At 46.8% G+C, this 26,654-nt stretch overlaps 1 protein-coding gene and 1 long non-coding RNA gene across 3 annotated transcripts; both read left to right on the top strand.

Moving 5' to 3' along the window:
- The first annotated feature begins 125 nt into the window (after positions 1 to 125).
- Positions 126 to 3,880, top strand: LOC133627150 (uncharacterized). The gene is made up of 3 exons (XR_009819972.1): positions 126 to 565; positions 2,421 to 2,591; positions 3,317 to 3,880. It is a non-coding gene; the product is annotated as an uncharacterized LOC133627150 (long non-coding RNA).
- Positions 3,881 to 10,605: 6,725 nt separating this feature from the next.
- PRKAR1A (protein kinase cAMP-dependent type I regulatory subunit alpha) lies at positions 10,606 to 24,934 on the top strand. Of its 2 annotated transcripts, XM_062010810.1 has the most exons (12): positions 10,606 to 10,705; positions 11,763 to 11,826; positions 12,708 to 12,886; positions 16,127 to 16,300; positions 16,932 to 17,023; positions 17,207 to 17,268; positions 17,749 to 17,795; positions 18,386 to 18,544; positions 19,185 to 19,245; positions 19,529 to 19,650; positions 20,164 to 20,245; positions 22,485 to 24,934. In XM_062010810.1, the coding sequence occupies exons 3-12, from the start codon at positions 12,710 to 12,712 to the stop codon at positions 22,655 to 22,657; spliced, it is 1,149 nt and encodes a 382-aa protein (XP_061866794.1). In that variant the 5' UTR covers positions 10,606 to 10,705; positions 11,763 to 11,826; positions 12,708 to 12,709; the 3' UTR covers positions 22,658 to 24,934. The 2 variants fall into 2 exon arrangements, with proteins under 2 accessions (XP_061866794.1, XP_061866793.1); XM_062010809.1 differs by lacking the exon at positions 11,763 to 11,826.
- Positions 24,935 to 26,654: the final 1,720 nt, after the last annotated feature.

The raw sequence follows: 26,654 nt of genomic DNA, 5'->3' as shown, positions 1-26,654 counted from the left end.
CTCGGTGCCAGCGGGGGCACGGCAGCGCGCACACGCGTCCCGCAGGGCGGCCCGGGACGAGGCGGGGGGCTGGGGGCGTGTGGGTTGGGGTGGGGGCGGGGAAGGGCTCGGTGGCGGGCGGGCGATGGCGTCACTGCTGAGCGCAGCGGGAGAGATGCGGCGTGTCTGGCGGCTCGGCTGGAGGGTGCTGCGGGGCTTTGGCCGGCCCAATGCCTTGAGCAAAAGCAGAAAGGTGGGTTGTTGTGGTGGTTTTGTGGTGCTTGAGCGGTTTCGAGGCTGTTTGTATGCGTAGGTGAGTGAGAAACGAGGCGTGTGGACTGAGTCCCGTAAGGTAAGGCACTGTCTGTGCCTGGGATGTCTTGAGGGGTGCAGATAGCCCACAGGACCAAGATAAGAAACCTGAGAGCTCTACAAACACAGTGATGAGCTGAGCCAAAGACTCCACCCGGGAGAAGCAACTGAGTGTTCACGGAAAGGACTCAAGAAATCTGCAAAACACCTCTTCAGCAACCACTAGGAACCACCAGAAACCCCATGGAGGACCCTCAGAGACTCAGACCGCGTGGTTAGTGTCTATGCAAATGTCACAGTTAGTTCCAGGCAATGCTATGCAGATGCCTGGGAAATCTCATGCATATGTATGGCACAGGGAACACAAGCTGTGTTCAGCCCAGCCTGCGGGATGCACGTTAGGTGGAGCTGCAATAAAGAATGCCTGCCTTCTGCAACTTACAGCTGAGTGTTAGAGGTGACCAGCTTTTACAATAACAGTTGGTTCATTGTGGAATTGACACTAATATCTGCCTTTGTGGACAGAGCAGCTCCAGTGATGTGGGTTCACAGCGTCACAACTTCACAGGGTCAAACCTACTGGGGAGGGGAAGAGGCAAAAAACAAACCCCAGAGCCATTCACTGAATGAAAAAATCGTTCCAGAAGTCAGTATGATGACATTAACAGCATCAACAGGGGCAGAGCCTGCAAACCCCCTCATTAGATGAGTAATCCTCATGTGAGGGCTGAAGTCATTGGCCCCAAATCACTTGATGTGCACCACAGGACTTCTGGAAAAAAAGCCACATGCAATAGCGTCTCAGTGAGGCAGATTCCATGTGGACACAGAGATCTGCCTGGATTAATCCCCCCAGCAACATGTCAGCCTTTGAGTGTCCTTAATGTTCCCGTGGTGCAGGGTTTAAAACATGCAACTGTGAACATGGTTGATTTGGGGGAGGAATTGTGACTACACACAGCTTCTAAACATCCTGAGCTTGGAGTGAGGCTGGTGGCACGTTGTCCCTAGGACAGGGAGCACATGAGCAGTGCTGCAAAGGCAGCAGGACAGTAGTTCTAAATTAAGCATCTTTTGGGGGAAAACATCTTCTATCCATAGAGCCCTAGTGAGAAGCTCTAATAAACCCCCAAAAATGAAACAGAACAGCTGTGTTTGGATGTCCTGAGACCATGCCTGTGGACCAGCATGGTTTGATTGTGAAACAGGCATGTCAGATGGAAAATGGAGTTGTGGAGCAAGGAGGAGTTTAAAAACAACAAACAAAACCAGGGAGTCAGTGCCTTGTACTCAGAAAAAACGAGTTTCTGAGCAGCTGCTCCAGTTGGATGTTTGCTGCTTGGGTAATCATCCTGAGCTGGAGCCTTGATAAGTGGAGCCCCAGAAGCTTCTGAGACTTGGGCAACAGAACAATTTTTGTAGCTTGACTGATGCAACCATGTTGGTCAATCTTCCTTTCAGCTGCCTGGCCTACCAGGTCAGAGGTAGGAGAAACAAACAGTTCTGGTCCTCTGCTACAGTGGGAAAACCTTTGGTGGCCTTTGGAGCAGATGTTGCTGTTGAGCACAGTTAAGTCCAGGGTCAGCATCAGGGCAGGCTGCCCCTTGGGCTGGAATAGCTCCTGTGTGTTGCTGAAGCTCAGCCTCACAAAGGCCCTCAGAGGTCTCTGGATCTGTGCTGCAGCACTTGGGCTTTGGGGATGAAATAGAAGCTGAGGGGTTGTGTGTGGTAATTGTGGGTCTTTCTGGTAAAGAATTGAGGTGTCTCAAACATAAAGAAATAGTTAAACTGGGGTTTTTGGTGTTTTTTTTTCAGGAACCTCCTTTGGAAGGAGGTAGGAGTTAAAGCCCAACATCTTTCTTTGGTTTGGGTGTCTGTCACACCTGGGGAAAGTGATCTGGCAGAGACAGCAGAGAGCCATGCCAGGCACCAGAAGGGTAGTTCTTGCCCTGCTGCATGCATTTGCTGGGAAGAATAGATCAGAATATATCCCTTTCCTGACAATCCTGTGATTGCAGGGACTCCACTTTGTGTGCTGTAACCATTGACAATAACAACCTCAGCTCAGTCATTAACTCTAAACCCAGCCCAGAGTGTGGCCAACTGATTGTGAGTATTTTTCCATGCAGAAAACTCGGTGTGACAGATGTTGGTTTGGATTCTTCACCCTGGGTGTGTGTATTCAAGCCTTAAAGAGGAAATGGAGGTGAAGAAGCTGGGAAAGCAGCCACTGTGCCCAGAAGGGAATCTCCCAGCCACAGCACCCTGCATCTTCCCCTTTGACATATGAGGGAGTTCAGGTACATTTTTGGCAGCTCTTAGGCTTTGTCTTTGCTCAGTGTTTAAATTCCAGCCAAGCTCTTCCCTCTCAGATGAAAGCCTGCTCCTACTGATGTATCTGGGATTTGAATGCAACAGGAAAAAACAAAGTCTTGGCAGAGGCTAAATGTGCTAAATATCCTTCATGGGTATTCATGATAGCCAGGAACCTGCTGAGGGACTTGAGGGGAAAAACAGGCAGGAGGCAACAAGCCAAAGGTGAATGTCTGCTAAGAAGAGCAAACATTTCCCATGGCAAGGAAACCCCAACCTGCCCTCGACCTGAGTCGGGGTGTCCTGCTAAGAGGATGCTATAGAAGGGAACGTGCAGTTTATACCTTGCATTCTCCTCTTGTTGTGGTGAGCCCCTTCTTGTCTGTGGCAGAATGGGTAAGTTTTGGGTTTTTTTTCTCTTATACAGAGAAGAAAGTGGAGAGCTGGACTGTGTGTGTCAGAGGCCAGGCTGAGTTAGGAAGAAGCCCCATCACAAGATCTGGGTATCAGAGACACCATCAGTTCAAAGCCTCCCCCTTTTCTTTCTTAAATACCATGATTCCTGTATCAAACCTGAAAACGTGGGGAAGCAAAAAACATGTTTGGGACAGTCACCAGCTTGTCTTGCTACATCAACCGGACAGTGGGTGCGGGAGGGGAAGGGTACAGAGGGGCACTGTGAGTACCGTGCGCTTCCTTTCACTCTGTTTAGGGACAGAAATCGGGGAAGATGAATCGAGACCTCGAGAGCCACCTGCTGGCACTTCTACCAGCCGAGGGGATGGAAGGACAAGGGCAGGCGTGCCTGACTCCACAGACAGCCTGAAGCCAGGCACCAAAGTTTTGGGGGGTTTGCTGTGGTTTGTGAGCAGCCCTTTCAGAAGTGCTTGCCAAGGTCAGAGTACAGCTTGCAGCTTGTCAATGGGATTAATGCTCCTTATCTTGTCCTTGCTCTGGCAAATATCCCATTTCCCTGACTAGGAGTAGGACATCACACCTACCCTGGGAATGAATTATCTCACTGGAGGCTTTCATGGATAGGTTTGAGGCACCCTCACAGGATTGGGACAGTTGAGGGTGGCTGATCTTCCTCTCTCTTTAGGATGCACACCAGACACTTTAACATCCTGGAGTCCTTTCAGCTGAGAACCATAAGACCTGTTACCACTGAGAGCAAACTGGAAGATGGGAGAGAGAAACTTTTGCCTTCCCTTTAACTCTTGGATACAGCACTAATTGTAATTCCTCTGTTATTTATTAAAGATGAAAGTTCTGACGTGACAGATCAGAGCGAGGAATGTTGTGGAAGAAGACTGGGAGCACACAGAGGCTCTGGCAGACAGGGGAACATCAGGTTCCTGCACAGGCTGGTGTGAGCAGACCAGAGGAGCAGCTCTGCTTCGTAAGGCTGTGGTGAGATAACACTGGAAGAGACAGGCTCACTGCCAGAGCTCCTGCTGTGTAAGTAAAGCTCATGACCTGGGTGACTTTCTCCCTGTCATGCTAGAGGAGACATGGAAGGGCTTTGAGGAGAAATGTCACAAAAGATCGGTATCATAAATGCATTCATAGCAGAAACAGCTTGGGTTTTGTTCAAACAGAGAGTGCAGAGAGGCATCTATGCTGTCTGAGCTGAGGTATCTGTAGCCATGGCCAGCCCCAGCCTCTGAGGTCATGTGGGTGCAGCTTCTGGCTCCTTCTGCAAACCACAGCGCATCAGTTCAGGCGTGCGGCTGGCTTAAAGCTTCGTCAAGTAATTCAGCTTCAGATCCTCATTACTGGAGCATACCAACATCTCATGAGCTTGGCTTTATCCTCACCCCAGAGAGAGCTTTTATCCTCAGCCCACTGGGGGAAGTGGAGATGGAGCAGGGCTGAGTGACTCCCATGGGAGAGAGGGGCTGGAAATGAGGAGCAGAGCAGGAAACCAGACCCACGTCTCTTAATCATCTCGCTGCTTTGGATTTAAGGGTTACAGTTGGAGAATGAAAAAGGCTGTATCATTTTCCTGTGGCACACAGCACATGCCAAGCAAGCCTTAGCTGACATTTCAAAGACCTATTGTTTTTTAAAGTGGGTTCCTTCCATCTGGGAAAAAAATGTTCCATTATCTTGGGGGGGGGGGGTAGGCAGAAACTTGCATCAGAAATCGCTTGATTCTGTAGCCAGTTTGTTTGATGTCAGTCCAGACATTGTTGGGATGTCAGTCCAGACCAAGAACAGTGGATCTGACCGACTGCATGATGTGTTTACTTTGCCACCTGCTTTCAGAGACAAGCACATAAGCCAATGGCTGTTTTGAGTGCTTTTATGTGTGCATTTAGCTTGCAAGAGAACTGTGTCACAGAAGATGTGCTGAGAGGGAGCTCTCCCCAGAATGCTGCTACATTAAATGCAAGGGAACTGAGGATTCTTTTCAAAGGGGGTATTTACATTCTGTCACAAAACAAACACTGGTAGTATTTCACATGCATGCCCGGGAAAGAAGTCAACAGGCACTGCACACTAGCTCATTGCTCTTGAATTCAGTTTGCGTCAGAGAGATCTTCAAGTCAAGAATCACATTTGCAGCTGTTGGGGCAGTTCAGGAAGGGCTGAAGCTGCCCAGAGGTTGTATAATGTTAAGGATGCAAAACAAAGACACTTCGCAGGAGGCAAAGACCTGCTGCTCTCCCATCTCCTTCCCTCTCTCTGGAGGCTGGAGCCTCACAGAGTGTTTTGGCCACAGCAGCCAAGCACTCTGACCTGTGGCTGGTTCCCTCTGTGCTAATCCCTGTCCTCATGCAGAGTTGAGGAGAGGGAGAGTCCTTCAGAGTGACAGAATCTCAAGGGCTGGAAGGGACCTGGAAAGCTCATCCAGTGCAACCCCCTGCCAGAGCAGCACCACCTAGAGTAGGGCACACAGGAACTCACCCAGCTGGGTTTGGAATGTCTGCAGAGGAGACTCCACAGCCCATCTTCAGACTTGTGCATAGCCACTGAAAGAAGGAGTTTCCAGTAAATACTGTCAGGAGGGTGCTTAGAAACTTCCTGCCCCACTGCTGAGGTGCAGGTTAATTGCTGATCTAGGCACAAGTCAGAAGCAAGAGAGAACAGTGAGTTCAGGTTAAACAGGGCTGGCTGACAGGCAGGACACCGTTATCTGTGTCAGAGTTTAATCAGGGGATGGTGGCTTTGAGAAGTGTCATTGAGCCTGTCCTTAAGCAAACACAGGATGTGTTTGTGAGCTGAGTGACATACCTCTGACAATGACAGCCCCTTGGCTGGCTGCTGCTGCCCTCCCCCTGCTGAGCTCTTCAGCATTGACTCAGGAGGTAAAATGTTCCCAGCGTTGCCCCTTGGGTGCTGGAAACCTTCCAGGCAGGAACCATGCTGAGCATGCAAAAGCCTGTGCTGCAGCAGGCACGTCCTGCAGATGGAAATGGGTCCTTCAACTGGTCTATCTTTAAGATCTGGGCACTTCAGGGCATTATTTTCTTGGCTCTTGGTTTAGTGCTTTGAGTCTTACCCGTCATTTTCTTCTTCAAAGTAACATATGGAAATGATTTGAGATCTGCTGCTCAAAGCAAACTGGTTCTGCACTGGGGACCATTTCACACAGCTGTCTGCCTTTCTGACTTGCAGCAAGACCAAAGCCAGTTTCCACACACCATCTTTCAGGGTCCAGAGTGCGTTTAGCCCACAGCACAGCTCACGGTGGGGTTAGAGCAGGAAGCTCTTTCAGACTGGATGGTTTTTGATTGTATCAATTCCTTGCTCTGTTCTCTCATCGCCTTTCATGTGGCAAAATCACACACGTTGACACCAGAGTTATTCATGCTGCAGCTCATCCAGAGGCCCAGACTACCTGGCAGGCACTGTGCATTGCTGGGTGGTAAGTATCCTTTTCTCTCCTTGCATACAGGCATACTGAAGTGTCCCACTGAAGGTGTTCATACAGTCAACCCCAGAGTTTGACCTGAAACCCAGAAGCCCTCAGTCTGTTAATCAGGAATACTCTTTTCCCCCTGTCTTTTGGCTCCTTGTCTATGGATCCTCCCATGAATCACAGTGAGATGTGGTGTACAGCAGCCATTGTTGGTTATTTTCTGTGCCAGTTAAAGCTTAAACAACATAGAAGATGACATGGCCAAAGGACACAGCATGAACTCTACCTCTGACATCGTCACTGAGCTCACAGGTTTTGGTCCCACTGACTTTCTGATTGCTGGGTGATGGGTTTTAAGGCTGCTGGGGCTAATGGCAGCTCCTGTTGGTAGAAGAAACCTTTCTGTGCCACTAAACCACTAAACCTCTCCATTCCCCATTCACTCCACCCCAAGGCAGTGCACACACAACAGTCACCTGGTCAGGAGTGTTTCCTGTTGGGCTGTGCCTCCTTGGGCCCTGCTCCTACATCAAGGCTGACAGATTTGCATGATTTAGCATGTAAAACTGGGACTGGGACACACACACACACACACACACACAAACATGGGCTGCTCCAATCTGACACTTACTCCCTTCATTTGCTTTCAATCCCAGGGGATTTGCCTCAGGTGATGGTGCCTCAAGTGATGGGGAGCTGGGCTGTATCTTCAATAGAAACCCTGCTGTTAGAACTCCAGTGTAGCATAGCAGATACCCACAGACACTGATGATTTTGCCACCACTAAAGTACCTGTAAGAAGCTCTTGTTGTTGTTTATGCTCACAGCAGGGGTAGTTGACTTCTATGCTCTTACTTCTCCTCTTGGCTCCTATAAGCCTTTTTTCCCCCATAACCCCACTGTTACTCCTGGCAGAGTGCCACTGCCCATGGAGGGGTTTTTTTCCCTGGTCTAGTGATCTATAAACTGTTTCATTTATTCATTTTCCTTTCAGATGGATCCCACACCTTGGCCACTTCAGCTTCAAGCTGCTTTTCACACTCCTTTATGCCTTATGCTTGCAGGGTAATACTGAGTCAATATCTCTGTGGCGTTTAGGTGGTGGTAAGCAGAACAGAAAGCCTGGGCTGCTTTCCTTCCCAGTGACCATTCCCAGCCTCTATTACTGTTGATCACCACGTTGATAAATAGCACCATAAAAAATTAGAGTAATAAATTTAGTCTTTGTAAGGACTTCTGGGAAGCTTTGTTAAAAAGCAAACAAATTATCTTCTCACTTGGGATATTTCAGATGCTTCTTACAGACAGATTTATTGGTCTTTTATGAGACCAGGAATATGTGTTGTACATGACTTAGTGCAGAATGGAGATGAGCCAAATGCCCAAGAATGATGAGGGGGGCATTATCACTCAGATGATGAAGGGATGGTGATGGTCTTGAAGAGGGCTGCTCTATTTAGTCGTGAAAACGCTGCTTTTGACTCTGTATGAGGCTGAAGCAGAAGTGGCTAAATCCATAAACCTAACAGCAGAGTACTGGACAAAAATGAGTGGACATACTGGTCCAGATTCTCCAAGGTATTTAGGCAGCCAACTCCTCTTAGCTCACAGGAACCTAAATATGTCTGGATGCTTTCATCCAGAGCCTGCCTAGCAATACTGTACTTCAAGCAGTGTGTCTTGCTTTGGAAATGAAGAGCAATCAGGCTGCTAAAACCCAAGAAGCCCCATCCACAGCTTCCTGCAAGTCTGTGACACGTGATTTACAGCCCCTGCCTGGGGAATCTGACAGCATTTACCCATCTCAAAAGCTGCCTGTCTCACCACTGAGGCCATATGAGGGTTACCACCACTGGAATCACCACCATGCTACTCCATAGTGCTATGCCATTGGGGCCTGAACCAGCAGTGACCTCAGCTATAATGGTGCTTTGGGACAGCTTCTGCTACAGGGTAGATGAGGCTGCATTTAAAAAGATGGTTCAGTGAGGTTGTTATTAAATGTCAGCAGGAACAGGCAGTGCAGCTCCCCCCCTTCCCCTGTGCTGTGGCCAGGTACTGCCTGCCTCGCTACATCTCTTACGTTGGTGCTGACATCCTGGGGAGCATCAAGAAGAGTGTGGGCAGCAACTCGAGGGAGCTTCTCCTCCCCCTCTGCTCTGCCCTGCTGAGGCCATTTTTTTTCTGTTGTATCCAGTGACAGGACAAGGGGTGATGGGATGAAGCTGGAACACAAACAGTTCCATTGAAACATAAGGAAATACTATTTCACTGTGAGGTGAGGGAGCCCTGGCCCAGGCTGCCCAGGGAGGGTGTGAAGGCTCCTTCTCTGGAGGTCCCCAAACCCACCTGGACACGTTCCTGTGCCCCCTGATCTAGGTGGGACCTGCTTTGGCAGGGGGTTGGACTGGATGGTCTCTAAAAGTCCCTTCCAATCCCCACCATCCTGTGAGTGATATTCTGCTGGCAGGCTGGGCAGCTCTTCTCTGCTCTTCAGCAGCCACAGCCTCAGGCAAGAGATTGCTTCATGAGAAAGTCTGATGCCTAAAATTGTTTGAAAGTGGTGGGAACAGTGCTGAGGGTAAGGCAAGATGTTTACTCAGGAATGGTCATTATTTAATTAGAGAGTTAAGACCAAGGCCTGAGTGTGATTCAGACCAAACCCAACGGGAGCAGGGCTTTGTTTGTTTGTAACGTCTCTTACGTCTTTGACAGTGTCAGAATGAAGACATGAATATGCACAGATGCTTATGAGAGGCATGATTTAACTTTCAAAGACAGATCAGTGCTGAGTCACAGTGAAGGAGCTTTGAGCCACTAACCAGAGGGACCTTGGGCTGCCGTCACAAGCCTGTCCTGTTCCCTTCCTTACTCTCCTGCCTCGCCATCCCAACTCTTGTCAGGAAGGGATTGCAGCAAGAGCACTGCAGTGCCATGGCATACTTGTTCTCTCAAGAAAGAGAATGTTGCAGGACAGGTTTTACCTACAGGAGTCTGATGAGATCTATCCCAAAACATCCCTGGGACTTGTCCAAACAACGAGTGAGATGTGACAGAAGCAGGCAGCTTGCAGAAAGGGAAGATAAAAAGCAATAAAAGAGACAAGTGTGTAGGTGGGACCCAACACAGCTTTCTAATATCCTTCAGAAACTTCTTTTAGGCTTCAGTTACAGAAACGTTCTGTTACCAGGTGAGCAAGTAGGTTTGTTTTTTACTAAATGCTCTGAGAGGATCTCACAAGTATTAACGATTCCTTTGCAATTTGTACTTGTGCTTCAAGTTCCAGCTTTTGGGTTGGCGTCAGAAAACCCTGGACCCTGGTTGATAATTAACCCACAACAGACAGAAGCTCCCAAACAGTTCAGGAACGTGAAATGCTCGTCGTAAATGCTGATCCAAGAGCTAGCTTGTATCGTTCTTTCTTTAATAGGAGAATAGTGAGCCAGCAGGGCCGCGGCAGGTGGCTTGTCCTGTCACCGTTACTGGCATCATTGTGGCGATGACTCTCCCAAGGGGGTTTAGCAGGGCTGAATTTGGGTTGAACCGCTCTCGGGGCAGCCGTGGCACCGCGCTGTAACCGCAGTGACGTTCTCAGTCACCCGCAGGCCAGCACTCGGGGCTGGTTTCTGGCGTCCCCAGGCTCGTGAGGCCGGTGGGGCTCTGCCAGCACCAGCCGCCTGACGGGCCCCACACGGGCTTTAGGGGCGTCACTCAAAGGGCCCATCTCAGCCACGGAGCCCTGGGCAACAATTCCGTGCAGCCGAGTCTCCGTTAAGCTCGAGTGCGGTTCATTCCCCGCCCCGGCGGCCTCGGCTCCCGTCAGCCGGCGTTCGCCCGCACAGGACACAGGCAGCGCCGCTTTACCTGCGGCCGGCCCGGAGGCAGCGAACCCGCCTCAGCCCGTCCCCGGCGGGGCCCGCGGCTGCCGCTCCCCTCAGCGCCCCGCTCGGGCTCGCCTCGCCGGGCCTCGCTCGCCTTAAAGGCGCGGGCGGCGTTCCCCGCTTGGCCCCTCCGCGACGGCTCCGTTGGAGCGGCGGCGCCCGGCGTTGCCCCTTTAAGGTTACCGCGGCGACGGGTCTGGGCGAGAGCGAGGCGCATTGACGTCACGGCGGGCGGTGATTGGCTGAGGGAGGTGGTTTCCGGTGCGAGCCGCCGCCGCTGCTGTCGCTGAGGCCGCGGCCGGGCCGGGACGGGCTGGGGGCGGTGAGGGCCCGGCGGAGCCGCCCGCCACAGGTGAGCGGCGGCCGGGAGCCGGCTCAGCCCGGCGGGGCAGCCCGGAGCCGAGGTGGCGGCGGGGAGGCGAGGCGAGGCCGGGCGGGAAGGGCGCGGAGCGGGAGGCCTGCGGCCTTGGGGGCGGGGGCCGGCCCGGCTGAGGGGAGCGGCGCGGTGCTGGAGCCGGCAGCTCCCCGGGGCCGCGCTGCGGGGGAAGCGGAGCGGTGCCTTCGCTTCCTGCCCTGACCGGACGCTCCGTGTCTGAGGGGCGAGAGAGGCCGCGCGGTGTGGGGTGGCCGGGCCGTGCCGGGCGGCGCCTGCGGGCACTGGACATAGAGGCTGAAAGAGCCCGTTCGGCGGGGGCTGTTCCTCCAGCTCCTCCCTCGGGAACACCGGGTCGTTACTTCGGCCTCTGAGGAGAGGTGGGCAGCCGGCAGCCCCGGCTGTGCGGTGAGGGGCGGGCAGGCGGGATCCCAGGCGATTCGGGGGCTCTGGAAAGCTTCGGGTTTGCAATATGCAGAAAAAAAACCCCAACCCACGTAAAAACGGTATTTTCTGCGCTGGTTTTGCCGGTCGCGGCAGCAGCCGTGGCCGGTGCCTGCTCTGCTGTCTGTCAGCAGTGTGGTGCTTTCTCCATAGACTGTAATTTGTAGGCTGTCATGGAGCCACCGAGTTTCTCCGGGACTGTTAATTAGGATTGACCTTCACTGTGCGACTTGTCAAAACAAAGGAAGTAACTGGAGAGCTTTAAAGCACTTCTTCAGCCCATGTGAAACCCTGACTGTGTGTTTATGCAATGCATAATACATCTGTCTGTGCATACTTATGCAGGGATTAGCTGTGACAAGAATGAAGCCTGTTTAAAGTGTTGGCCATTTAGTATGATCTCTAGGCCTCCTGCCATCTCCAGTAGCATAATTCAGAGGGGCACAGTGTTCTCTTACCTTGTGACCCGTGTTTCTCAGCCTGCTGCCTCGGTAGGATAAGCCCCATGATGCGATGGCACCACTTGGCTTTTCAGTGACTTGTCATTTCTCGAGATTATTTTGTCTGAATCCATTTTTTTCCCTTTCAAAAGCTGATCCTGGGATCAACACATCTTACTGCATATTCATAAGCTGTTGCCATTGTCTCTGTAGCAGGTAACTTTCTTTGTATTTCATCAAAAGTGCCCTGAGAAATTCCTTTTCTCTTCCTGTTGCTTTATGACAAGAGAGACACGAAATGTTTTTGGATGTATGTGCAAAAATGTCTTTTTTAAATGGTTTCAGAACATGAAAAGGGGGAAATAGAACCTGCTTAGGGATGTCTTTGAAGTTGTTACAGCTGACACTATAATTTGAAAGTCTCTTGAAAACATGACAATGTAACAGATGTGTTTAAAGATGTAACTCTGGGTTATTTACAGTTGAAGAAATATTTTGGGGGAGCTACAGTGCATCCACAGAGATGGTTATAAAGTGTGGAGCAGTTTAAACCAGCGAGTATCTCCTCAGGAGTAACGCCTCATAACTTCTTTTAGCAAACTCTGGCATTTGGTTAACTGGCTTTGACCTCAACCTTGACAGGTTTCACTTCCTAATATTAGTCTTACTGGCCTCTCAGATTCCCAGCTCCCACCCACCGATCTGTGATCTCCTGGTCGTCATCCCCACCACCCCATACAGGTGTCCCTCTCTGAAGTGAGCCTCCAGTCCTACAAAACACCAGGTTTACTCAGCAGAAGGTTTAGGTGGAAGCTTCCTTGACTACAAGTGCTCACAGAGCTTGGGTTGTTGAAGCTGTTTTGAACATTTCTCCTGTTGGAGCTGTGGCTCTGGAACACCCAGCCTGTTTATTTCTCCCCAGGTGCTACATGAATTCATAGCTTTTTCTTTCATGACATAGCTCAGTTACTGGTCTTATAGATGAATGCAGTTCTGTGCTGGGATATCAGTAAGATGGCAATGCAGCATAACTTTTTGAGGCAGCAGCATTTTAGTTGCCACTAGTTTTTAACCTTCTCTTTCCCTCTTGTTTTCAGCCATGGCAGCTTCTAGCAGCAGCAGCAGTGAGGAGGAGCGCAGCCTTCGGGAATGTGAACTTTATGTCCAAAAACACAATATCCAGCAACTTCTGAAGGATTGCATTGTACAGTTATGCACAGTGAGACCTGAAAGACCCATGGGATTCCTCAGAGAATACTTTGAACGATTGGAGAAGGTATAAAATACATAGTGGGAGTGTGGAGTAACCTAAATTTACAGCGTGGCTTTGTGATGTAGAGACAGAGCTTCAGATTTGACCTGTGTTTGTCTTGGAACTGGTGCTTTGTGAAAACAAGTCCTGTTTTCCAGGAGTTTTTGCAGGCTGAGCACTTCTGTCATAAGCAAGCTTGAAGGACAGAACATAAGCTGACAAGGAGACCTGCTTGGCTGGGATGCAGATGTAATCCCCATCTAATGCTTACTCATGGGAGCTAACAGCATACACAATTATGTCTGTAGTTAGGTGATAACTGGGGTGTTTGACCTTGGTTAGACACTGGTCAGAGACATTTGGTTTCTGAGACTGAAAGAAATGGCTTACAGTAGTTTGGGTATAGCACAGAAGTAGTTAGCAAGTATTTGCATTTCAAATGTGGGAGAGCAAGCCTGGTTTTGCCTTCTCTTGGGAGATCTGGTGTTGGTGTTTTGCTTTGTTGTTCCTTCTGTGTTTTGTCCTCAAGGTCTCTTTAGTGTTTTTTGGTTGTTACTGTTGAGAGCATTCCAGACCCACCTGGATGAGCTCTTCTGTGACCCAGGTGGTCCTGCTCTGGCAGGGAGTTGGACTGGATAATATTTTGGGGTCCCTTCCAGCCCTTGAGATTCTGTGATTCTGGGATCTTGGGAATGCAAAGTTCATTTTGTCATCTCAGTGCTTGGATTTGAAACTCCGATTTCACATTCTTTTGAGCTGTTTATTTTGTATATTGATATCTGAGCAGATGGCAGCTGCTTCTCCTATGAAAGTGGGAGGTTTTAAAGGTGACTGCAGAAGAAAGGTTGGATGCAGCGACTCCAATCCAGAATACACAGTTAATAAATAATGTAGCTGTGACCTTGGCTAGCAGCCATTGGCAAGTGCTGCTTTCAGTGCTTGTTGGATATGGAGTTGTAGCTTATTTCTCTTTATTCCTAGCTAGTTACTAATTGCTGATGTGAAGAAGAGAGATGATAAATATGTATAGTGGAAGTTGTCTTTTAATGAAAATGTTCAAGGTAGATACTAAAAAATGACCAAATGGCACAAACTCAAAATGTATTTGAGGAACATTTTGCTTATTAAATGAGCAAGAACTCTCTAATCCATATGACTTTCCTTTTCTGTGTGTGGTTACATTTTGAGCATGTTCTCTTTCAGAGAGAATAGCAGCAGCAAATCAGGTTCTTAAAAATCCATTGTCCCTCCCTGTTGCTGTGCCTCCTTCCCTACCTCACATTCTCCAATTTAACTACTGTTAGATTGATAACTTTTAAAAACTGAGGTGAGGTTGCTGTTTTCTCCCTAGTTATCCTGACAAGTCATCTCTTCCCCAGCACCCAAACACAGAGCTGATTCACTGTCATGTTATTAAAATACGTGAAAGCCATTTCAATGTGCTTTGGGATTTATGTTCAGAAACATGAACATTAGTGCCTCTGAGATTGTGCTAGCTACTCTAGGAACTCAGGTGTCCTCTTCTGAGGGGCAAAAGCTGCTACCTGAATCTAACTCCTGCACATTGAATGTGTGAATGTTATTTTATCTGTTTGTGGTGTACTAAGGCCTGGGAGTGGAGCAGGTAATATGAATGTATAGAGATGGGTCTCATTCAGAGATCATCTTCCTCTTGATGAGTGTGTATGCAGAGTATTTAGAATAGCTGATATATTTTAAGTGAATGTATTATCTTACTGCCTGTCACTTGTTTCAATGTCCTTACCTTATCATACTTCTTTCTCATATATGAAGTCTCAGATCAGGCAGAGGGTACCTGTTACATTTTTTTCCTGTTAGTGCACTTCCCTTGTTCTTTGTGGACCTGGTCAGTCTGTTGTTGAACAGCATCTCTCGATGTTTTCTGTGATAATGGAGCTGGTGTTCATGTATTTAAAGTGTCAGGTGTTTTTGTCCTGTGTGTGAACAAACTGGGTTTATGGTTGGTGCTGTTGCCCGCTTTGTAGAGAAGCAATTCAAACAAACACTTGCTGCTGCTGAAGCTGTTTTTAACTTCACCTCACTTGTGCCTTGTTTCTCAACAAATCAGAAGATAAAGCCAAGGTTTTCAGTATGTTTTGTTCCCATCACTTTGGAATGCTCTTTATCCATGAGCAAATACCAGGAAGTGAAATGTGACTCAATGGATCAGTGAGTGTTTCCTCTTGGCCATCTGAGAGGCGTCAGATGTATGCTCCCTGTGAGGATTATCTGATGGCCCTTTCCTCAAAGTGCTGGTGTTACACATACCTCTGCCCACCTCCGGGGTGCAGCGTGGCAGGGGATGGTTTGATCAAGGGCACTGGGACAAACCAGGCTTTTAAAAGTGCTGGGAGCTCTGGGAGAACAGATGATACCTTATTCTTTTAAGGCATCTCCCAAACCCAGTTTCCTTAAGGCTGGAAAAGTCATTTGAGCTGTTACCATGCAAATGCTCTGGCTTCAAGGTTGGCTTTTTTGTGGTGGTTTTAACCTGATTTTAGTTAAGGTGAATCTTCTGGTAGATAGAAGAATCAGCTTTGTGTGTCACATTGGTTAGACTTCATTTTACTGTAAGTAGGCTGGTTCTCTACAATATCACTGCAACATAGCACAACAGGTAACTGAGGGAAAGAAGGAAAATGTGTAATGTCCTGCAAAGTTGACAAATGTGTGGTTGACAAATCCTCCAGCATCCTTCCCCCATCTCTTTTGCAAGTGTTGTTGGTATTTCTCCTAAAACAACTGTTGGTTATTGAGTATCAAGTTGGTCCATGACTTGACCTTGTTTCAGAAGCTTCTCATGTAACATGGATTTCTGAGGAATTGCTCTTCTGTCTTTCAAATAAAAAAAGGCTTAACACCTCTCAGCTGAGGGCAGGAGCTGCTGGGTTTGCAGCTGGGAAAATGTCTTTAGCATTTGCAGAACGTCTTCAGTGCCTGGTGAATACTGCAGGGGGAAGGTGGAATCAACTTTGTTATGCTTCTAAATTTATGAAACTAGTAGTGTAAGTTACTAAAATAACCACCATTGTGGTATGAGTGTTATGAATGAAAGGCATATCTACCAGCTATTTTGGAAGGCCTTTGATCTAGGTTGCTGTAGTGTCCTGTTTGCCTTAATGTAGGAGTAATAGGACACAGGAAGCTGCCTTGCCCTGGCAGGCTGAATTGCAATATGATCTATGTGACATTCTTTTTCTTTCCTGAGTTATGTGACACAAACATACCTTCCTTCCTGTTTAGGAGGAAACAAAGCAGTTGTTGAATCAACAGAAGTCTGGTTCTCGCTCAGACTCACGGGAGGATGAAATCTCTCCTCCTCCTCCTATGAACCCTGTGGTTAAGGGTCGAAGAAGGCGTGGGGCCATCAGTGCAGAAGTCTATACAGAAGAGGATGCTGCATCTTATGTTAGAAAGGTGCTCTGACTTTTAAAAGTTGCTAAAAATTGCATCTGCAATCCAAAAGTTTGCCTAAGACCTCATTCTCTCCAGTGTATTGAATAACACCAAGCTCCTGCAGCCTGGTAGGAGTTGTGAAAAGCAGCAGACCTGTGTGCAGGGATGTTTAACTGGAGGTTAGACAAAACTGTCATGCACTTAAACCATTTAGACATAACTTAGGCCTGTTCTGTTTGAAGTTATGTATGTTTAGATGTACACATAAATATCTTTTATATAGATATAAACAAAGTCCTTCCAGTTACTCAACAGCTTCAGCTACATGACATGGAGCCTAATGGCAGAGCAGACCTGCTGCTATTCATAGGAAGACATAAATTGAACAGTTTACTTGTGTTCTTGCAAAAAAACCTTATAAATATGGAATAATGCTTTTGCAGTTCCATGAAATCATGCAAAGCTTTATTTCCCCGCTGCACAGACTGGCTATCAACATTGGCTGTGGCTGCTTTGAGATCCATAGTGCTTGCAAGAAACTGGAAAAGCTCAGCCAGAGTTTTGTAGGACTTTAAAGAAGTTATTTGCCCTGGGGAATGCAGAATTCTTTCCTGCAAACATGAATCAGTTACTTTTTCTGATTCTATCCTAGGTTATTCCAAAGGACTATAAGACAATGGCTGCTCTGGCAAAAGCTATTGAGAAGAATGTGCTGTTTGCCCATCTTGATGATAATGAAAGAAGGTAGGAATAAATCTGAATGCAGCTTGACTGAAGAGCTAAATGTGTCACGATGTACAAAGCTGCACAGCCTCTTTACAGCAGGCCCTGTAACCACACAGAGGGTTTAGGGAAAGGACTGGTGGGTTGCAGGGACAGATGTGTCATGGGTGGCAGTTGGCTAATGTTGGTTATCTTTTTCCTCAGTGACATCTTCGATGCCATGTTCCCCGTCACTTACATTGCAGGAGAGACTGTCATACAGCAAGGCAAGTGACAATGTTGACAGTGATGATTGCAGCCTCTGGCCTGCTGCTCTTAGTTTTGGGGTTTTCATTTTGTTTTGAAAAGAAAAACATTATGAGGATGCAGTGATCCTTTCTCGTTACCTGAAGCACAGCTCGTACTAAAGTGAGTGCTGCAGCAAGTGGAGGAAGATGTGGTTTTGTTGCAAATGTTATCTAGTCAAAATATTACCATTTAATGGCTCTGTAGAACAGGTTATGTTACCTCTGGATCTGGTATGCCTTTCCAGTGATGCTGGAAGTGCTGCTGATCTCCTGCATGCCAGTAGATGTCCTCTCACAGGACAGAGGAGTGTGGAGTCAGCAAAACATGCCATTTTTGCAAGCTGTGCAAATCTGACTAGATTCTAAACGTCAAAGCTGGCAGAGGTTCTGTGAAACATGAATGCTTTCATAGCTTTATCCTCTCCTTAGTGTGCATTCAATTTTGTTTTTCTCCTTTAGGTGATGAAGGTGACAACTTCTATGTTGTTGATCAAGGAGAGATGGATGTAAGCATTATGGGTAGTTTATTAATGTGTTCATTCCTAGCAGAAGAATGATCTGATATTTGTAAGCCTCTTCTACGCCTCCTTCCTTTAGCAGCTTTTCTCATAAGAAGTTCTTACATATAGAAGCTTATTTTGCTTTGGATCCTTAGTTTGCTTTTGGAGCTTAGAGATCACGAGTTGTGTTGAGTTTCATCCTGGGTGTTTCAGACATCAACATGATACTAATGCTTTATAAGTGCAAGATGTGGAGTCTAGCTGAGGTGTAGGACAGCCTCTAAGAATCACCAGGCTTTATATTTTCTAGTCCAACTAATCCATAGCTTGCTGGGACAGAGACTTTTGAGATTTTTGATGTCCTACCATGTGATGTGGAAGAGAATCCCTTTGTGGATGAAAGTAAAAAGCTGTAGCTGGGACTGGAGTTGGCTGCCAAGCCTTAATGATGTCCTGAAATAGTCAATTAAGTGTACAGATGTGAGAATTTCTCTTTACTATTAAGGAAATAAGAGGTGGCAGGAGCTTTATGTTGTCTCTAATGAGTTCCCAAGACACTGTGGGCCTTGGCTTTAGCACCCTGCACTGCCTTTCAGGTTTATGTGAACAACGAGTGGGCCACCAGCGTTGGTGAGGGTGGAAGCTTTGGAGAACTTGCCCTTATATATGGAACTCCTCGTGCTGCAACCGTCAAAGCAAAGACAAATGTGAAGTTGTGGGGCATTGACAGAGATAGTTACAGAAGGATCCTGATGGCAAGTATTTTTCTAGCTGATGTGTGCCTCAAATAGCTGTCTGCATAGCCTGGAATTGTGCTTTTGGTTTTACTAGTCACTCAACTTGTACTGGTCATCTGCCCTTCTCTCTGTGGCTGTGCTTTGCTGGAGTTGCTTATTCAAAGTCCTGCTCTCATTTGTAATCAGCAAGCTGATCACTCAGCATCCATACATCTACCAGGCATGGGGCAAGGGCCAATATTGCATTAGTGAACAAAACAATACCAACATGACATTAAACTGGAGTAAAAATGTAATACCTGCTCGTTAAATCGCCAGCTGTTTTGATCCTGCTCTGCATTTGGCTTGCTATCTGAAAGCAATGTGTGTGCAGAACAGCTCACTTCAGCAGGTGTGAATGTTGGTAAGGTTCTATACACTTAGAATGCATTGAAGAAACATTTAAGGCTGCAATCAATGCAAAGTACCAAGTTGCTCAACTCTGAAATATTGTGGAAAGAATTAAAGTCCCAACACTTAATTCTGTGGGTTTGGGGGCATGAGACAGGATGTGGTGTGTCTGCTTAACTGTATTTTTGCCTTGGGGTTTCATTTGAAACCTCATGTAAAATGTGAAGTAGGAAGGAAACAATTCCTGTGCTTGTGTTTTTCTTTGTAGGGGAGTACTTTGAGAAAGAGAAAGATGTATGAGGAATTCCTTAGTAAAGTCTCTATATTAGGTAAGTGAGAAGACTTTCGTTCTGAAGGGGAATAATATGCCATGTTGTAATCAAGCTGTTACCCAGCATTATGATGATTACAGGCTGTTGTAGTGATCTGTTAAAACTGACTCCAGAGCCTCTACAGCTTTGCTGCATCCTTCCAAAAGAATTCTAATTCAAGTGTTGTTATCTAATGCACAAATGTAGCCAGAAATAGGTTGGCTTCTGTATTAAAAACAGAGCAAACAGTATAATTTGTGCCTTGAAAAGCTGCTTTGTTAATGAGTTACTAACCCTACAGAATCTCTGGACAAGTGGGAGCGTCTCACTGTAGCTGATGCCTTGGAACCGGTACAGTTTGAGGATGGGCAAAAGATCGTGGTCCAGGGAGAGCCTGGAGACGAGTTCTTCATTATCTTGGAGGTAAGTAAGGTCAAAATGAAAAGCTCTTTCTGCCTCTAAATAGACATTTGGAGAAAAACCAAATGCCAGAATGCACCTGTAGAGAATTCCTAAAGCAACAGAGCCTTGCTGGACGTGCAGGGACTCCCATTTAGTTGGGCTGTTCTCACAAATGTTACTTGCAGGAAAAGTTGGTCTGGAACCAATTTCTCTTTTTCAGAGGAGCAGAGACACATTCTAAATGGCTAGTCATGTCTTACTAGTGGTATTAGTGTCTTCTGTCTGGGTTGGTTTGGGCTTTTTTGCTAGTCATACTGGAATATTCTTAGTGTCGTTAGGACAAACAGGAAGAAGTCGTTGCTGTGGATGTATAAATACACAAACCATTTGATGCTTAGAGGAGGGAGGAGTCTGAACTGTGCAAAGGCTGTGAAGTGTGAGGTTATTTCTGCAGAAGAGCTGATTCCTGATGAAATTCAGTGTTTCATATGCTGCTGGGAGTGCCAGTTGTTTAACTACTGTGATTTGTTAAAGGGCACAGCTGCAGTGTTACAGCGTCGATCAGAAAATGAAGAGTTTGTTGAAGTGGGCAGACTGGCACCTTCTGATTATTTTGGTGAGTTTACACAGTGACAGCTGTCGTTACATACACCTCTGTCACCACTTCACCTCTGCTGTGGGTGATAGTGATGGGATGGATTCACTTAATGACTGTTTTGGTCAACTCTTGTGGTTTCACTCAATGTCAGGTGAGTTATCAGAGCCACTTGGCCTACAGGGATGCCTACATGGTACAGAGTGGGATCATTGCAGAACACTTTAATTTAGAAGGGGTCTGCTGGTGATTTAGCTCTGCTCAGAGTAGTAAGGTCAGACCAGCTTTAAAATTGCATGAAGTTGCTCAGGGCTGTGTCCAGTGTCTTGTGTCTCCAGGGATGTCTCTGGGCAATTTCTTTCACTGTTTAACCTTGTGAAGATTTCTGTTCTTTATGCCTGACAAGAATTTCCTGTTCTGCAACTTGTTGCTTTCTCTCTGCCTTTTACTGTGCTGAGAGTGGTCAGTCTAGTTTTGTTTCTATAACAGCTCATTATGCAGCTGAAGCAAGCAATAAGATTCCCCCCTCAGCTGCCTTTTCTCCAGGTCAGACTAACCCAGCTCTACAGTATCTCTCTGTACATCCTGTGCTGCAGTCCCCTCGACCATCTGTTCAGCACTGCTGGGCTTGCTGTGCTTTGTCAGCATACTGGAGACCCAAAACTCTGTTGGAAACGGTCTCCCAAGTGCATATCAGGGTCTTTTCTCCTTCTGTTGAAGGTGTTCTTACTCAGCTAAAAGTTATGGGGTAAATAAGTTCCTTTGGTTTGAAAGAGCTCATGCTGGCAGAGAGAAAGGCCAAGATCTGTTACAAACACTAATGAAGTCTTTGAAATAATCTTCACATGGAACTAATCACTTGTGTTGATTTATTTTGGATCACAGAGGAGTGTGTGTGTGCTCACAGAGTGTTCTTGGGTTCTAATGTAACAGTATGTTACAAGATATTCTTGGTGACCTTATTTTGGGTTCAGCAGGAAAATGTCTTGCAGTTCTGAAGCCCAGCAAGCAACCTGGTCAGAACCTGCTATTTATTGTTTAAATACTTCCCTCAAAAAAAACCCACCCAACCCTAAAACAATTTACCTTTTTTCCTCATATTTAAGATAGGTCCTGTCTCCTTACCACTTTTCCTTAGCAGGGGGACTGCTTAAGCCTTGTAGATGATGTAATCAACAAATTGCTGCAAGGCCTGCAGTGGGATGGACTCAAGGGTACACTGGTAGTACTGGATCTGTCCAAAGCTCTGCCCAGCTCAGGATCTGCTACTAAAGTTTTGTTCTATGTGCATCATTTTGCTCTCTTCTAATATTTCCCTTGATGTGTACTCCACCCTCACACTAAGCTTTATCTCTGCCATTGTGTTCAGGTGCTGCAGACCTGTCCCCCAGAGGTTTAACTCTCCTTTAGAACCTACTTAACTCTTCTTCAAGCTTGTGTTTTGGAGGCTACTGAGTTCAAGGGTTTTAATTTGGCACAGAGGAAAAGGTTTCCTCATTTCTTTTGAATGTTTCTTCTGATAATGCAGGCAAATGTATCCTCCAGGGAGCACTGACTTCTTGCCTCAGTGCTGAACATGGAGATAACCAACCCAGCAGCTTAAAAACAAACCCAAAAGTTGATGCTGTGGTTTCTTTTATGCTTGGTGTTAGGAATCTTAGGGGTGGCTGTTGTCACCAGTGGAAGCAAAGGCTGGTTGAAAACTTCATTTCCAGGTGTTTGAAGGGAAGCTTTTGGCATCTTTGTGCTTAACTTATCGAGTGGGAATTCATTGGGCCTTGAAGATGCTCCTTTTCCACAGCACCATGGCAAAGCCAAACTATTGATGGTGGTTAGCTATGGGTCAGAGGCTTCTGTCTTGTGTATTGGTGGTTTCTTTACTTCAGCACCATGGTGGTGTTGCCCTGAGTGTCCCAGAAAGACCAGAATTGAGCAGTAGCACACCTGGCTTTACTAGCAAACGAGCTGCTTGTTGACTGGGGAAATTATGTGGTTCATGGAAACAAAACCTGTTCTCAAATAGAACCAATGTTGAAAATCCTTCAGGCTCTCTCCAGGGAGACTGGAAAGTGGGGGCAGGATTTTTAATGAAAGACTTTTTTAACCTTCATTCCCGGTTCCTTCTCCGTGGCTGCTCGTTCTGAGCAGCATGAGAACCTGAGTGACCTCATGCTCAGCAGTCTGCAACACAACAGGGTGGTTTCCTCTGCTCTCCTGCACACCTGTTTCTCACAGTGTTTGCCCTCTGCTGTGTCCCTAGGTGAGATAGCTCTGTTGATGAACCGGCCCCGTGCTGCCACAGTGGTTGCTCGTGGGCTCTTGAAGTGCGTGAAGCTGGATCGGCCGCGGTTCGAGCGTGTCCTGGGCCCCTGCTCCGACATCCTCAAGCGAAACATCCAGCAGTACAACAGTTTTGTATCACTGTCTGTCTGAAGCCTTCCTCCCTCTCCCAACCACGCTTCACCAACGCAGACTGCTTGATTTCCCCTTGTGCAGAGCCACTTTGCCACTGGCATTTGCAGCTTCCTGTCTGTTTAAAAAGAGAGAGAAAAGAGAAACCCAACTGCTTATCATGGCACTGTTTTTAATTTAGAGCATCTTGGTTCTGTGCTCTCTGTCCCATTTGATGGGTAGGGAAAGTTCTATGGAAATGTTTAAGCTTAGGGCTTCTCTCTGTGCACCAGTGTCCAACTTGGGTGAGTGCAGCCTTGCTTCAGTGAGAGACAGGGCTCCTGGCACCACACCAGCTGCCACAGAGAAGGGGGTGACAGTAGAGTGGGAAGGGAAAAATTCCTTTAAAGGTGTCTTCTCAAACTGTTGACCAATCTTTTTTCTGAGACTGTGGTCATAATCTGCTGTATTCCTTTTTCAAATGAGAACTGCCCTTGTAATTGAGCTTCTTGGGGCTTGGGGTTTGCTTTGATTCACTGGGTACTGTATTCCCAGGTTCAATCCTGAGGCACTGGCTGCTCAGAAAGCCACAGTTGGGATATAACAGTATCATTGTTCCTGTGTCTGCTGGTTTAAGGTTGCTTGGTTATGTTTTTTGTCAAGTGTTAAGTCAAAGCTTTCAAGGTTACTAGTTCTGGTGAACCACTGCAGTTGTTACTTAATTTGCTGACTGGCTGCAACCCATTTCGGTTTCTTGTTCGTTCTTCAGCGATAGATTTGCCATGGAAAACTCTTCCTGTCAAAGTGGCAATAACCAAATGTTACATTAAATGCCTGACTTTGGTCTCTAGTACATAGGTTGGTGTGAGAATGCTGCAGCTGTCCAGCTGTTAGTAATGTCCAAGTACTTAGATTGGTGTAGAAACTGGAAGCAAACACTTTCTTTTCCCCGTGACTCTTGCTTTGGATTCCTCAGTTGACTTTTGAAATCATCAGCAGGTGACCCTTTGTTACCAGGGGAATTAAAAACACTGAGTATTTCTGGCCAGCAGCAGTTGCAGGTGACAAGATTGCTGGTGTGTAGAGATGCCATTATTCTTGGTGGAGAAGGTGAGGCAGAAAAAGTGAATGTTGTAACTTTCCTGCAGCACTCAGCTATTTTTAAGGTCTAAAATCTGCCAATCTGTAACTTTTCAAATGGTTCACTCAATCTAGTTGAAATACAAAAGGTGCATCATCTTGCTTATGGAATTGACACGTTTCATACTCTTTTTCTTTCCTCCCAATACCTTGCAGAGTCTTAAATGTGTTTCAGTATTTACCAGCTTTGTGTTCCATTGCTCTGTGCTCTCCAATACTTCCCCCAAAGTTTGTACTGAATTCCACAGTTCAATGATGGTAGGCAATTTTTAAGGTTTCCTTTACACTGTAATTTATATAAAGTAGGTTTGTATTTGGGAGTGACAGCAAGCAGTTTTGCATTTGTTGTGCAGCTACTTCTAAGGACAGAGCCCTTCTTTGCTTTCTGAGCTAATACCGGACTCAAAAGCCACCAGACTCTCTCCCAGGTGTGATGTTAATCAGGAAGAGTCTAATTGCAAATGAACACTGAGCTTATCAAGCCTTTACAAAAGATTTCAGGGTATTTCTCTACCTGAAATGCCTCTTCAGAAGATGCTGGCTAGAGGATTTCTGCCAGAGTCCTTAAGGGGTAAGCAAATGCTACCTTTTTGGTTCTTTTTGTTGTCGATTTTTCTGGTACAACAGTTTTCTTAAGTTTTGACTCTCTCCAGGTTTATTTTTCTTCATTGTGTTCTTTGTGTTACTTTCAAAGCACCAAAAACTCTGTCAACTAGTTAGAGCTCACCAAACAAACACACAATGCACATTTTTTTTATAGAAGGCTTTCTAATCAAGTTTCACTACTGCATCTTTTTAGCTTGCTGTTGACTCCCTTTTGTAGTTTTACCTACGAGATTTTAAGAGAAATCAGCCAAGTCTGAGTTCAATATTAACCAACAGTTACAGCTTTACCTTTGTGTGCAATTTCAAGCTGTTTGACACCACGATTTGGCATAGTTTTGCCTTAGCTAACATTCAGGGCTTTAGAAGGAATTTTTTGCTAGTCCAACCTTAGTGAATTTATCAAGTCTATTGCCCTAGGAAGCTATAGTCAACCAGAGGACCATTTTTGTATTGTTACCTGACTCTATCAGTCTGATTTACTGTATGTGCTAATATATTCTATTATATTCCTTTTGTTATAGATTGTCCTAATGGCAGGTAAAGCAATAAAATGATTTAAATTCTTAAATGCAATCAGTCTCCCTTTTATTTTCCCCTCCCCTCTCATCTGTGTTGTGTTTTTCCTGTTTTCCTTATTATTAATGGGGTAGTTAATGATCAGCTTAATCACAGGATCTCAAGGGTTGGAAGGGACCTGGGAAGTTCATCCAGTGCAACCCCCTGCCAGAGCAGCACCACCTAGAGCAGGGCACACAGGAACTCATCCAGCTGGGGCTGAATGTCTCCAGAGAAGGAGACTCCACAGCCCATCTGGGCAGCCCCTGCCAGTGCTGCCTCACCTCAACAGGGAAGACATTTGTCCTTGTGTTTCTCAATGGATGAGCTTTGTGTTCAGCTCTGGATGCTCAGAGCCTGCCTTACAGGCAGTAACTGCTTTTGAAGCCATAAGGTTCCTGTGTAATGCTGGAGTGTCTCTGAGCAACTTGTGCTGCTTTGATCTCTTGTTGAGGGGGTTAATTCCTGGCCCAGCCACTGTTCCTGGAGCTCAGAAGCTTCTGGACGCTTTCAGCTCCCATCGCTGCACACTTTGATGGACATTTTGAACATGTATTCTATGAATCCATGATTAATCATTTACAAGAGGGGGACTTCCACACTCTGAATGGGAAAGGTTTTAGAAGTGCTGACCTGAGGCAGCTCAGACTGGATGTGTTTCACACAGCTGTGAAGATACATGGGAGCTTCTCAGTGTAAGGGAGAACAAAGCCAAGTAGAAAGCAACCTTGCAGCCCCTTTCCCAGCCCTTTAAATACCTGTGGGTTTGTTTCCTTCCTCTGGCCCTTTCCCCCTGTCCCTTGATAAAGAGGCTGAAGACAGAACCCTTACTATCTAAAATGAAACTTCAGAACTTCCTCTTCCAGCCTTATAACTCGACTTTTAAACTTATCTTCTGCTGCCATGTTGTTCCTGTTGAAGCAGGCAGCAGTAACCAACCATTCCTGGCATCGCTGTCTGTGTGCTGAGCACTCGCAAAAGGCACCAGTAGAGGGAGATGGAGCTTTGGGAATCCGCGTCCTGTACCGAGGGAACCCCCGCACCGGGCATGCCCAGAGTGAGTTCAACCCTTTCTGCCTTTATCTGTTGTTTTACAGAAGGGTCTGTAAGGCCACCACCGCTGAGGATTGTTTGATTGAAACTGCCACAGCCCTTGGCTTTTGGGAAGCTGGGAGTGGAAGGATGTGGCTGGATCACAAGCTGGAGGAGACTCAGGGAGTGTGGTGTGGTGTTTGCTTTGGGTTGGTTGGGTTTGTGTGAGGGGGTTTTCTTTGTACTAACCCTCTGTGGCTTCAGGACATTGGAGGAATCTCATTGCTAAGTAGAAACACTCCAAACTCCCTCAAACATACAAGTGAAGAGAGAGGTGCCTGTAGGGACACACTCAAATTACAGCTACAGTCCCTCCTATGCTTTAACACTGAGGAGACAGAAACAATTGTGGGGTTTGAATTCAATGTCAGCCCAGTGAAAAGTGATAGCTGTGGCCATGCTTGTTCCTTCCTTGCATGACCCAGGCACTCAGTGCCAGCATCACCATGTTCCCTTCAGGCTGGGCAAAATTCCAGCCAGTGAGGAAAAGGAGCTGGTGGTGGGAGCAGCAGGTTGTGAGAAGCTGTTAACTGCTGCCTGCCTGGCTGTGTGCTGTGGCTTTGGAGTTCTCTGGAAGGTCTGCAATGCTGTGGGTGGGTTTTAACTTGAAACTTACTTCAGAGTGAGCTTCTAGTAGATTGGTTGT

The sequence above is a fragment of the Colius striatus genome, chromosome 18 (assembly GCF_028858725.1).
Source record: "Colius striatus isolate bColStr4 chromosome 18, bColStr4.1.hap1, whole genome shotgun sequence".
Classification (NCBI taxonomy): Eukaryota; Metazoa; Chordata; class Aves; order Coliiformes; family Coliidae; genus Colius; species Colius striatus.
Note: the sequence above shows the minus strand (reverse complement) of the source record. Positions and strands in the feature narration are given on the sequence as shown.